The sequence below is a fragment of the Drosophila montana genome, unplaced genomic scaffold (genome assembly GCF_035044405.1).
Source record: "Drosophila montana isolate Dmon_TW-CO22-7 unplaced genomic scaffold, ASM3504440v1 contig_3218_1, whole genome shotgun sequence".
Taxonomy (NCBI): Eukaryota; Metazoa; Arthropoda; class Insecta; order Diptera; family Drosophilidae; genus Drosophila; species Drosophila montana.
This window is the reverse complement of record NW_026998098.1, coordinates 1,880,109-1,894,880: the sequence shown is the minus strand read 5'-3', so window position 1 is coordinate 1,894,880 and position 14,772 is coordinate 1,880,109. Positions and strand designations below refer to the sequence as shown.

Below are 14,772 nucleotides of genomic sequence, written 5' to 3'. Positions count from 1 at the left end.
TTTGAAGTGTGTTCTAAATTACATATTAATTTCTTATAGCATGTGTCCGATTTTGAGGATCCATACAAAGGCAGCAATACCTATATATTCTAAATTCTTTTTGTGTAACTTTCCACTAAATATCAAATGCCCAGCTAAATGTTTTATGTCACAGTAGAAAAAGGTAAATCAATTATTAATAAATATTACTTTCTGTTATGGTCAAATGTTAATAATTTATTTCAACTGTCGTTCTGCTGTCCATTGAAAATGATGATGATGATGATGATGATTATGATATTGATTTCAGTTTCGATTCTTAAAATCGTTCGATATGCTATCTAAAACACACTTTTCACGCTCAGTTCTCTCTCATTTGCTTATTTACAAATACGACAGGCGTTATAGATTATTAATATGCATGAGAAGTGCGCTTTCTAACAATTGTTGCGAGCATGTTCCATTTAATGGTATTGCATAAAAGATAATTATAAAGAAAACACCTACTCTTTTTCAATAATAATATAGCCACTAAATGCCGCAAGTTTCGATGATGAATTCATTTATGCCGATCTCGAGAGTCAGCATTATGGGCCCATCAATTACAAAGCCGCCTCGCTCTATGCCCAGGTCAAAAAGAACAAGAAAACGGGAGCTCTGGAGGAGCTGAAGCAATAATCTTGGAGACAAACGAATCTCCAAAAATATTTTGCAGTGCATTTTGGTCTATTTTTTATGATGTTTATTTAATTGTTGTTTAATTTTTTTAATGTAATCTCTTTGCTTTTGTACTTAGCGCAAGCGAAATGCGGACGATTAAGCTTCTGTAAACTTAAAATCGAAAAGAGTTTAAAGCAAATGAATAACGAATTTCTTAACTTTATGAAGGCAAATACAACAAAATGATATTAATTGTTATAACATGAAAATTATTGAAAGAAAAAAAACATATATAAAAACATATGTATATTATAAGTCACGCACCAAATTAACTAGCAAAACATTTTGACAGTCAATACACATACCTAAATAGGCCCATTAACAACAGCAAAAATAAACAAAAACAAACCAATTACATAGTTTTTATCACTAAACAAATCAAAAAAAAAAACATAAGCAGGCATTGTACTTAGCAACAAGCGAATATATATATATATATATCAAAATAAAAATTACCAATTAAAATCGAAAAGTAATTAACGGAAACAACATTAAAACGAAAACATTTAATATGCAAGCAGCCACTAACTTTAGTTAAACAAGAAAGAATAACTAACTTCGGCGCGCCGAAGATTGAATACCCTTGTAGATATATGGCTAACTATCTAACAGACATGTCAAGCAAATTGTGAAGCTTGAAATTTCAGATTTTGGTGAAGATTTCTTCAAAAACAGTTTGCCATCTAAGAATTCAAATAGTCCGTTGTGTGACTCAAAGGTAAGAAGGAAAAGAAAAGACGCACCTGTGAAAAGGTAAGGGACTAGTTTGCATAGAATCAGTTGGATACGTCTACTGATCAAGAGTATATATAGTTGATGGAGTTCAAGACGCCTTCTTCAATGCGTTGCACATTTCGGGACAAAATTATAATACCCTCTACAAGGGTATAAAATAAAAAAAAAAAAAAAGCATCAACAAACTTTCGAATATTTATCTGTTTTATTTATTTCTTCTTTTGTATATTTAAAATTAACCACAAAACTATCAAACAGTTCCCAAATGCACACAATCATATATAAAAAATAGATAATAAAACAGAGATTAAAAAACAAAAACCATCAAAACCAACATAAAGAGTTACGCAGACAAACAAAAAGCAGCTTCAGTCGAGAGAAGAAAGAAAAAACAGGAAATAAGGAAAATTAGCATTAATATTAATTTTCATGGTTTTCTATTTGTATACAACAAACTAAAAAAAAAAATAAATACAAATAAATAAAAAAATAGCCTAACAATACCAAATTATTGTATATTAAAACCATAAATAATTGATATTAACGAACACACATCAAGAGGGAAACTAAAAGGAAAGTCGAATGAATTTTGTTATGCAATTTATTGTAATTAATTATAAATATTATTTATTATTAATTATGTGAAATACATCAAATTATAAATATATATATACATATAGATACATACATACATACAAACATTATTGTATAATTATACACATAAATTATATAAATCAGCATTTACTTGGAAATGCCAGCAAAACAAATAAAACTTAATTAAATTAAAGTAATTGAAAAGCAGAGAGCAACCAAAAAGTGGAATTAAATTGAAAGTAAAAAACTTAGACTCAAGTACTTATATATACATACATATATATATATATGCAAATATATATATAACGATGAAGGAACCCCGTAAATATACGAAGTAAAGTAAATTATGATGATGAACAAGTAAATAAATAAATTGTAAAATTACAAATTATGTGTTTTTATTGCTTAGGCGGAACTTTTATTAAATATTATAAATGGGTTTTCAGCAATCAGATATGGGCTAAACGGTTCCTTTAATGATCTCATGCATGGATATCGATTTCCTTGGCTGGAGTTAATATAGTTATGGAAAAAGCTAAATTAGCTCTGACAACCTTCCCTTGACTTCCTATTCCTTTGATATTTAATGTATGACTTGAGGTTTTTTTGGGGTTTATCCACATTCTAACATTCTACAATAACTAAGAGGGTTCTATTTGGGAGTGACCGACTAGGGGATACCCTGAACCGCCTTCTACCAACAACAAATGCAGCTCACGCTAGGGGATGGCGATAACTAGAAAATTAAAGGTACTTGATTTGTAGATACTACACTGGAAGTTAGATGTCAAATTTGGTGACTCCAGCTCTTAAAACCTAAGAGATTTGCTCGAAAATCAGGATTTCGATATCGATTTTTATCGATTGATTAATTATTGAATAGTTATTGATTATCGGAAACTAACTGGCACTGCGCAGGCACTAGATAGACCTGTGCTCTTACGGGTTCTGAGATCGACGCGTTCATACATACGTACGGAAGGATCGACAGACGGACGGACAGACAGACAGACATGCCTGAATTGACTCAGCTGTTGATGCTGACACAGAATAAATATACTTTATGGGGTCAGAGATGCTTCCTTCTCTCTGTTACATAAATTTGCACAAAACTATTATATCCTTTTACCCATTTTTAATAGGTTCAGGGTACAAATTCGAATAATTAAAGGTTCGACTGGTGTGGAAATCGCCGAGATTTAGCAATTCTTAAAGTTAGTTTAAAGAGCGAAGCTTTTAATAACCTATCAGAGTAAAGCCGAAGCTCTATTTTAACCGTATAAATAAAACAAGAAACGCAACGTTTTAGAAAATGGAAGAGACCTAAACATATACAAATTGAGCTTAAGTCTAGCTGGAAGTGCATTTTGTAAGTATTTCTCTTTTGGCAAAGCTAGAAGTAAGTAAATTGATTTGAATAATTAAATAGTTGTATTTAAAACAAGTGCAATGCAAGCATAAGCATTTAAATCATTAACGTTTTGTTTGAACATAAATGTGAACAGCTATTTGGACCAATAAACCAGCCCGTAAAATTTATTGAGTCTAGTTTATTGAGATTTTCCTCAGCTTCAGTTGCAGGATGCAACATGCAAATTGCAAAAATCAAAATCAGAATAGAATTTTTGTACCTATTTTTGCATATTAGTTGCCCCGAAAGAGCAGCACACTAACATGCACAAACGCACACACACAAACACACGCACACGCACACAACCCTTTCTCCTACACGATTTTTATCCGCATTCTCGTTCAGATTTTCGTCCCGTGTGTCATTTCCGTGCAACGTAACTGAATTCGGTTATTGCTTCCTGCACTGTTGCAGCGCTGTCATTTCCGTTGCTGCCAAACACACACACACACGCACATACAAACATACCTATAAACGCACGCACACATGCTTTCGGGTCGAGGTCATTTGGTAAAAGATTTTGGGTCTATTAATTGACGCTTAAAATTTAGGTACATTTTGGTCGACATTCAGAAGTTCGAAACGCATATTTGTTTTTGCCAAAAAATAAAAAGTTTTCACTTTTGTCGCACTTCCGCTTAAACACACACACACACACACCTATACACACACATGCAAATGAAAAACCGCATTCATTTCCGCAATTTCATTGAATTACATTTAATTTTTAATGTTCTGCTTCAATTGTAGTTTAAGCTGTGCATGTGTCGTTGTGTATGTGGTCAGATATTTGTTTCTAATTAGAATTCACAAAATGTGTGCAACATTTTTGTCAGCTATTTGACCTAAATGGCAAAATTGAATATGACTGATTCCATTGGTGGCGATTGGAATTCTCAAAAGCGAGTTGTGGCAACTTTATGAAAACGATTTACGCTCTCATTAAGCGCATTTAGCATACTCAGCTTACGGTGCAACCCATTGACTTGCCATTTACCCAGAAATTTTCTAAACAATTACGTGCCTAGTGAGCTCATAAAAACTCAAATACCAAAAAACAAGCTGACTGCATCCAGGTCGGTCAGCCGCCAGGCTTGGCAATTACTAATTGCCGGACTACGAGCACGTTGCCCGACTCCGTACAACAATCGGTTGGAAGGAACAGTGGCAACTGTTGGCCTCGTTTTTTGGGCTCTGTTGCTCTGCTCGACTAATGGCCGTCATTCGCCTTTGCAGTGACCCCTAAATAAATGGACAGCAGGACAACAACACCTGCCGCCTGGCGTTCAGATGCAAAGGACAAACTTTTTGTCTCAACTTTTTGTGCCCTTTTATACCCTGTAACAATTAAATAAGCATAACAAAAGAGTATTATATAGATTTTGACTTAGCATGGCACAGGCGAAAAGGAGAGAAAGAAAGAAACGCTTTCTTTTCACAAAAAAAGTAAAGACCTTCTGTTTAAATACACGTGCAACATCTTTAATTTTGTATTATTGTTAAAGGGAGAGAAAAAGCCTCATTGTATATCAATTGTAGTAAAAGCAGCGAATAACTTTCGAAAAGTAATTAAATTAAAAATAAAATTTGTAAATACATTTGCTACGCTAATTAAGACTAATTACAGGATACCTTCAAGTGGAGCAGCCTTTATTTTGTAACTAGGTGTGTGTTTGTATGTGTCAAAGTGTCTCTTCTAATGACACGTTGCTGTGGCAGACAACAGCAGACAAAACTACATAATTTTCAAAACAAGAACAACAGTGGACAGACCAGTTACTCTTCTGCCTGCTGTTGTTGTTGTTGTCCGTCTGTTGTTAATGGCGCCGAAAAGTATGCAAAACAAACATTGGCCAACAGCCTGGCAGACAGACAGGAGAGTCACAGACCAGAATGAAGTTGAGCTTGATGCAGAGTACATGACATTTAATGGTGCCAACTGTTGTCTAACAATATGCCTCCAGGCCGGCCACTCGGTCATTGTGTCAGCTTGTCAGCTACTTTGTTCTGCCCGAGACTCAGACTCACTCATATTCAGTTCAGCTAACTAACATTCATTCGTTATTCACAAAGTTTTTTACGCCTTGACAGACCAAATAATGCACTTTTAAATTAAAGTCTGCTGCGATTGGATGCCGCAGCACGACACAGCTGCAACTGCAACAGGCAAAGCCAGCGAGGTCACGTGCCTCTATAGCTGGTTGGCTGCCCAAGAAAACAAACCGCCAACTGACTGGGCATAAACTTTGCCAACTAAAACAAAAGCCAACTGTCTCAGCACTGTCAACTTGGTGCTCAGGTGGCACAACGGGGAATGCAACGACCAACTGGCAACAACAGATGCCTCTTGTGGTGGGTGAAACAGGTTCACTGAAGCTGACATTGAACGGCAGGTTTGTATTTACAAGTGATTTCTACTTAGTAGAAACTTAAACTATGTGAACTATTTAATTAAATGGATGAAAAGGATGAATCCCTCTTAATTATATCAATTTTATTTTGCACAGCAATCATAAGATGAATTTTATAGGGTAGATAAAGCAGAACTCTATTAATTTATAATCTTTTTTCCCCTTATTTTTTATATTATTTTATACTGAATAAATTCGCCTGTTTCTTATTATTCGTAAATCTATACAAAAATGAGCTTCATTTAACTTTGGCAAATATTTAGTCAAATGTTTTGATTGCTTTAAGCTGCAACACCTTTGCGTACAACAGTGCGTATGATTTGTATTGGTTGGTTGTGCGTTGTGTGCCGTACGTGAGCAGCAGCAGAAATCAGCCTTGGGGCTATAATCAGCAGCAGCGACACACGCATAAATTATAAGCAATACACTGTGCTACTACAACTACAACTACGTCAACACTGCAGAGCGCAACACAAGCGAATGGCTTTGGATGGTTGAAGACGGAATCGTGCTCGATTCGTGAATGCCAAAATACAAACTCTCATAATTTCCATGTCAGTCTGGCTGATTGACGATGACGCTGACGGTGACGCTAACGCTGACGATGACGATGACGAAAACGACGACGACGACGAGGATGTTGTCAATGGCTGCTCTGATCAGCACGAAGCAGAGCTTCGATGCTATGGACGTTGACACCAACCTCCAGCCGCACAGTTCATAAACCAGAACAGAATAGAACGCAGCGGAGCGGTGCTGTGTGGAGTACAGACTAGTAAAACCTTTTTGGAAAGCAATGACACATTTTGATGGCACTACAATCACAACAGCAACAGCACTAGCAACAGCAGCAGCAACAACAACAACTGTTGCAACTGCTGTGCGGAAGCTGTTGCAGCATACAAAATGCCAAAGGTGAACGAGCAACTGAGATGGTGACAATGAAGGGTTATGGGCGCGTGGGCGGTTCAGACATTGAGCCAGCCGGAAGCAAATCCCGTGCAGCAACAGCAACTGCAACAGCAGGAGCAGTGGCAAATGAACTTACAGCATTTGTCAAAGTTGCATCAGTGAAAAAAATAAAATAAAATATGAGAAATTATTACGAAAATCTAAATCTAAATTGCATGAGCAAACTGCAATTACTGAGGCTTACAGCTTTGGCTACTGAGAATACCTCAAGATGCAGATATCGATGTTATGTTTAAAGAACAACCCATACTATATTTTAAACAAATTCGTTTCATAGCATATTCATCCCAATTTTAAGCACATTCGAATAAGTTGGTCTTTTAATAAAATACTTTATATTGGCTGTATGAGGCTTGTTGCCAGTGCGAACGAAAACAATTATTCAGCGATGAGATACACTCGTAAAAGCAAGCGTAACTTGTTTAGATTTTGTGGCCACACACAAACAAACTGCCTTAAATAATATGCGAAAATATTTGCCAAGTGAAAGGTCACGTCCTTCTATACCTTATGAAGCCACTTCTTAGCCTCTAGTTAGCTGTTTTAACACTGTGTACAGAGCATTGCGCAGCCAGTTGCAGCCGTCGATAATCTTGTCACTTGCTTTATTTAGCTTTTGGCACCATACTTGTTGTCCACGGCTGAAGACGGAAACCTGTTCCAGTTGTTGTCATCGTCGTCATCGGCATTATTGTGAACTATATCCCCTCAACAGGCTTGTCTACTGCTACAGCTGCTGCTGCAGCTGCTACAATAGCTTGCACAATCAGAGTTCATTTGCAATGTTTGCGCAAAGATTCGAAATGCCAAAAACGGTGCCCCAATCAGAATCAGCAGTTCCTACTCCTGGTTCAGTTCCGACTCACGCTCTCTCTCTCTCTCACTCACTCTCTTATTCGCCAGTCCAGTCACATTGACAACTCTTTGAACAACTTTAAGCACTATACCTGCTAGCCCCACACCCCAACCCCCTCTCAACAATGCAAGCGACCAAAGTTTGTGTCCAATATTGAGCCAAGTTTCTGTACCTGTACAGGGGACATAGACATGGACGTTGTTACGGACAACGGCTGAGCTGCTCGTTGCCTGGGCTTTGTGCATTCGTGTTATGCAAGCGCTGACAAGCTGATTGTTAGATGATGGCGAGAGTGAAAGCGTGAAGAGTGTACGGACAGGCAATAATTTTGATACAGCTTACAGTTCTACATGTCGAATTAGAGATGCGTGCGCATCGGATTTTACCAGCACAGCACGAAACGAACATCAACCAAAATTTGAAAAAATACACGGCCAAACAACAAGGCACTCGCAACTTTTCAGCAGCAATAATAACCACATATATACTAGAAGATGGACAATGCTCAGGTTGCTTTATCTTCTACTATTATATAGAAACGTGCACTTACCCAATAAATCGCATGCACACGAACGATTAATTTATTTTCATCTATTGGTGAAGTTCATAAAAAATATGTATATATGCACATGACTGAAAAAAACAAAAGAAGTAGATAGCAGAGATCAGTAAGAGCAACCCAAAGTGGAGAATAAAATAAGAGAATAAATGAGAAATAAATAATTGATAGAAGTGGAACACGAGAGGGTAAATTAAAGTGAGAATATGATTAGAAATAAAGTTAATTTGATTTCTAAAGAGCCTGTTAATAAAATACTTATAATCATTGAGTTATAGTATTCCTTTCGCATTAGTCTATGATATATAATCAAAACACGTAACCTAAACGTCCTTTTTGAATTTTTGAGAATCGCATAGTAGGGTAGTTTTTATTATTACTTTTTCCACCTTCTTTCCACCTTTAAAAGAATATTAAGTTCTCATTAGACTAAGACATATAACCAAAACATGAAAACCTATAGCACTTATTAAAACTAATGAGAATCTCATAGTAGGATAGTTTTTATCTTAACATTTTAAAAATTACTTTTCCACCCACATCCAACCCAACAATAACCGTATCCAGATGCCTTCAAAAGCGATTTACTCAATTTAATGTAGAAATTAGAAACTATGTTTGAGGCTTATCGAAACGTCAACAATCTAGAAATCCGTTTTCGACTTAGTACCACATTTTCGTTATTTTTTCATTAGTAAAGAAATATTATATATGAGAAAAGCCAAGTAAATCAGCTTTAATGCTTTCCATTTGATCTAAGACATTCTTATCGCTTTGACATTTTACCCCAAAACCATAAGTTTAAAAACATTTCCTCTCTTTAGTTTGATATTTCTTCTTTTTTTCCAAATACCAACTCTTGTTATAATCTGTCCGTCGTTTTTCATTTGCCTTGCCAGCTATGTCGCTGACAGGTCAAAAACTTTCGACACTTAATAAATTATGCCCATAGGCTGAGCTCCAGACCAGGCCAGAGAAAAAGTGTCCGGTCAAAAAACGAGCGACAGCGTTAATTGGAAGATATCATGACTGACATTCCGGCAACAAGTTCCGCCTGTACTAGTTATACACTTGCAAAGCATAGACGACTTCATACGGCTAAATGTTTAAGGCTGGCAGGCAGATGGATGGATGCAGCTAAACTTGTCCATTTACTTCAGGCTGCATATATGTCAAAGGCAGATGTATAGGAACTCTATATTCTTTGATACCCTTAGAAAGTAACATAGGGGAACGTACAATTGTGATCCTTTCGCCACATATCTGCAAGAGTATTTAAAGTTCAGCTCAATGACAACTGCTGCCTTTTGCATTTTCAATATTTTTGAGGTTTTTTGCCTTTTTATTTTTTTTTAATTACGAGCAAACATTTGCTCGTCAATGCACATTAAGAGCCGCTCGGCTAGAAAACCTTAATTAAACACTTGACTTTTGCAGCGGCTTTCCGTTGTGAGAGGCGTTTGGCAGCTATGGCAACTATTTTTCAATTCACAAAGTCCTTACGTCCTTGCCTCAAAGTTGCGCCCCCCCCCGTAACACACACCAACCCCTGCCCATACAAAGTTTTATCATGTGTATGTGTGTAAAAGTCGAGTGAGAAAAACTACAAAACAGAGTGCCAGATGATGAGAATAGAACCGGAGCTGCTAATGATCATAATGATGACGATAATGATGATGGCACTTAACGGCAACACATGACGTCGACTTCAACGTTTGACGTCAACGTCAGACGACGACGGCGACGTCAACGCTTGAATTAAATTTTATTTTCATTTCAACTTTCGTGTTATAGGCAAAGAGCCAACAGCCCAGGCAACTTTGTTAATTTATTTAAGCAACATTCTTATTTATATGTGTGTGCTTGTGTGTGTTTGCATGTGTGTGTGTGTGAGAGAGTGTGTGTGCACATCTGACGGATGTTTCTGTCATTAAGCAAAACTTTCGTCAAAGCATAAAATTTGCTGCCGCTCACACAGAGAAACAGTGCAAGAGAAAGCTAAAGAGAGGGGGGGGAAGAGAGATATGTGAGTGAGAGCGAGAGAGAATCTGAAATGAAGGCAAGTTATATTTTTACTACTTATAAGCAGTCCGCTTTGGCATTTTATGCTTTTGCCTTGTGCTGCATTAAAATGGAGCGTGTTTTAATGCAGCTACTATCTACCTCCTTCCCCTTCCCCCTTACCCATGACAGCTACCCCACCCTGCCAGCAAAAGCGTTCAAAGCGTCCACAAAGCAGCTGAATAAGAAGAGCAGCTTATAAATACTTATGAAGTGTTCACCTGACAGGTAAAGAAAGATGGCTGGGTAGTGAAGCATGCATAAAAGTATTGCTAATACGGTTTGCACTTTGTGAGAGGATTGTCGGGCTGCATTAAGTGCTCGAGAGGTACTTAACTAGCCCGAGTTGTTGTGCCAAAGGCAGCAACAAGATAAATGAAAACAAATAAGAGGAAGAACTTGTCTCTCGGAAGAATTATATATATGTAGCTCAGCATTTAAGTAGCTGAGTCTGCATTTATTTATAAATCTTAAATATATAAAATAAATCCAATCAAAAATGTCTGGCAAGTTGTCTGAAGGCATTCTCCAACTAAACGGGAACTAGAAACTGTTTCTTTAAGAATTATAAACAAGAGATTTATTGAAATCACGAAAAATGTTCAACATTTATATTTTTTCGATAAGTAAAAAACTTCGTAAAGCAAAAATCAATTAATCAAAACGCGATGTTAAATAACAAAAATACATATTGACCAAGTAAAAAAAAATATCGCAAGATGAATCTTTTTATGTTATAATAGAACATAAATATAAAATAACAAAATTCTGGATTAATAATAAGTACTTTGGTAGAATATTCTTATTATTATTGTATAATTTTGGTTTAAAATAAAAACCAAATTAAAAATTAATTGGGCTGTTTTAGGGTACACTTAGCACATTTCTGTTAAATATTTGATAGAATAAAAATTCGAAGCAAGGTCAAATGGTCAAAGAAAGCCTACCAAAAGTGAAAGCCTTTGTCATGGACAGACTTTATCCTGCCCTCGTTTTGCTTGACCTGCGTATCATTTGGCTGCAAAAACAAACCGCTTTACACTTGAGCAACATTTGTTTTTCCGTTTCATTTCACGCGTTTCAGTTTCATTATGCCAGCTGTCAGCGGCAGCCGCTGCTTTTAACGGCTTCCCCCTCTCTCTCTCTCCCTTACTCGCTGTGCTTCTGTTTCATTTTTCACACCATTCGCAATGCGACGCACGTACGCCACGCCCCCAACTCTTGTATACAATTTTGATCCCCGGCCGCAACAAACTGCGAACGGTTTCCTTTATGGAACCCTCAAAAGACCTTTTTTCCCATTCAAATGATATGCGACGCAGTTTTTATGGCTCATTGACGACGAAGCAAAAAAAAATAACAAAAATTAATTCTAAAACCAGTCAATTAGGTTTTGGGTCAAAGGACAAAAGAGAAAACCTAAAATCTGCTCGGGCCGGGCAGGGGCCGTCAAATTCGGAGAGCGTAAAAACTGTTGCCTATTTTGCGGCGTCAACTATTTTTCAATGATCCAATTAGTTTCATTTCCATGCCCTGAATTGTCATCTTGTCAGCCTTGTCAAATGATCCAAGCTCCATGTTCGCTTTTGGGCCAACATATTTCTTTTTTTCGAATTTGATTTGTTTTCGTCACTTTACGATGTTGCATAATTGATGGATTGCTTGTGGGCTGACTCGGCAACCCTCCTCCAGACTTATTACAATGTCCATGTTCGTTTTTCGTTGGACCACGGCTAATAAATAATAAATCAGCCGTTTGACAGTATTTGCCAAAAGTTCAAGTCTCTGCCTTCCTCTCCCGCATATGTCAACGAAAGCATATTGCAATTTTAATGTGATTTCTTAGATCAATAAACCAAATCGTATGATAAGCTGAATAGTTCTAGTATTTAAATTCACTTGAACTAAAGCCAAATGAAGAAAAAGATAGCTGTCATTTATGCGAAAGCATATATTAAGCTCAAAATATTCCCTTAAAGTCATTAAATTCGTATTTTCAAGTATGAGCCTCAAAAAAAGATACATTTATTCAAATAATCATTATAAAACACGAATACTATATGTGCTCAGAAATGTCTTCTTCTCCAACAAATTATGTCACGTAAGAAGAATACCCTTGGCAAGAGTATCAAGCTAATACACACACTTAAAATGCTTACGAGTAATCAATTTAGACCCAAATTTAGACATAGCTTTATTTCAATTGAGTCTGCCAAATGCTAACCACACTCCACACAAAACTTTGAGCCCACAATCGCTACCAACTAAACCCCCATAAGGCCTACCCCAAAGAAATCTATCGACTTACAGCTCAAACCCAAATCAGAATAAATTCAATTATGTTCGCTGGCAAATGGCACTCAACTCTTTATTTACAACAAAAACGATTTGCACAAAGCAAATCCCAAAAAACAATTCCCAAATACAAATAGCAACGACTCAAATCCTCAGTCTCAGACTCATCCTCACACTAATTACAATTGCTTCAATGCTCCAAAGGCGATTCCGTTCCCTTTCCCATGGCCCCGAAAAAAAAAAGTCATTGAACAGAATTTTTGTTGGCCTTCTCAAAAAAAAAAAAAAAAAAGCAACAAAACCAAAATAGAAAAAGGTCAGTTGCTATAAGGACACAATTTTCCGCTACACCTGCCTTGAATAAAGACCTCCACCACGGGAGCTACGGCCCTTTTTTTTAGCCTCAGTTCAGCGCCTCTGTAAATGCCATGCTTAGAAGAGGGCGATGGCCACTGCCAGTGCCACGCCCACTCGGGCCACTCGCATGCACCCACTCACCGACATCCAACTCCGTCATCGGCTTGTCCCTGGAAGAGTGCAGTTTAATTGACAGTTGAAAACACTGCTCAAAGCTGAAAACTCACTTCAAAGGCAGCCGCGAAATGCAGCTGCAAAAAAGAAGCCATCCAACTACGTTGGCCACCATATGCCATTGTCCTGGCATGGGATTCAAAATGAAACTGGCGTTGGGGCTCGAAGGGTCCGCCAACGAGCGAGCATTCGGTATCCACAAATTGAAAAAAGCTGCCACAAAAACAGTGCAGCAGAAAGAGGCATTAGAAGTGAATATGCAGCCATATTTGTATTAATATTTGTATCCAACGGTGTTTTACCATTATTCATGCCCCACACTATGGAAATACACTCATAAATAACTTACGTGTTTATTGATTGATAGGTATGCGATAAAGGATAACATTTAAAAGTAACTATGTGCACACAAACAAGACTGATGAATATATCTTGGTAAATTTTCAATCAATCTGATCTACTGCAGCTATATTATAAAGTTATCCGATGTTGATTAGATTTTGCATGTATATGATGAGCAAAGTGAAACTTATAAATGCCGAGTTTGGTAAAGATATCTTGAAAAACAAAAAAGTTTTCCACACAAGAACCTACTTTCCGACCGATCGTTCCTATTATATAATGGTCCGATCCGGCAGTTGCCGACATATGTACTGCCTGCAACCAAAAAGATGGACCTATGCAAAGTTTAAAGACGATAGCTTTAAGACTGAGAGACAAGTTCGCATACAAACAGAGAAACGGACAGTCAGACAAAGCTATATCAGCTCGGATCTTAACATCAACAATTGATGCAGAATATATATACTTTGTGGGAAGATGTCTCCTTTCATGTTTACATATTGCATGACGAAATTATAATACCCTCTGTCCATAAAAACCTGGACCGGGCAAACGCTGGGTATATATATAATTTACCCGGTCAGAAACCCATAGGTTAAATTATTCCAGGGGTTTATAAAGCAAGCAATTCCTAAATCATTAGAATATATTTTTCCCCCTTAGAATATAAACGAAAAGCCGCATAAGAATCAAAGAGCTAATACTCGAAAATTCAAGCACAAAGAGCTATGAAACTGTTTGAAATTTTAAGAGCTGCTAATAAAACTGAAGCCGCAGCTCGTTCTGCTCATCTAAGCAGCTAATAAAAATGCCAAATGCAGCATTTTTACTATGCACTATAAAATAGCGAAATATATATAAATCCGTGGCCGTGTCGGTTTGGGGGTTATAGACAGTAATCTGCTGGCCATGAACGTGCGCATGTAAATCAATGTAATGGTCGCTTTTATGGTACAACGACTTGTCTCCCCCCCACCATTCCCCCCCACCACCACCTCTGCTTTCACCCACTCTTTTGAACGAGATTTTGTAATACAATGAAAAAACGCAGCGCGTTGCGGTGACAACAACTGAATGAAAACTGAATCATCCATATCATTACGTTGATGCAGCATCAGCTTGCGATAAGCACCAAAGGGAGGGGACGAGGGGGCGGCAGCTAAGTTAGTTACGTGTTCGCCGTGATAAAGCAGCTGCAAGGCGAGCAAACGGGTTTGGGTAGGGGTCGAGCGGTTGCAGTAACAGCCAATAAATCTCTGGCTAAATGCTCAAAAACTTTACGAGGCCAAACCGTGAAAGACATTTC

General features: G+C 37.3%; 1 protein-coding gene across 4 annotated transcripts in view; it reads left to right on the top strand.

Moving 5' to 3' along the window:
• The window catches only part of LOC135433442 (hemicentin-1-like), a 216,122-nt gene extending 214,194 nt beyond the window's left edge, over positions 1–1,928 (top strand). For 3 of the 4 annotated variants that reach the window (XM_064689529.1, XM_064689526.1, XM_064689527.1), the window contains one exon: positions 508–1,928. In XM_064689529.1, the coding sequence (XP_064545599.1) occupies positions 508–657 (150 nt within the window). In that variant the 3' untranslated portion in view covers positions 658–1,928. Of the gene's footprint in view, positions 1–39; positions 164–507 lie in introns of all 4 variants that reach the window. The other variant, XR_010437093.1, reaches the window with a different exon arrangement.
• The last annotated feature ends 12,844 nt before the right edge of the window (positions 1,929–14,772 follow it).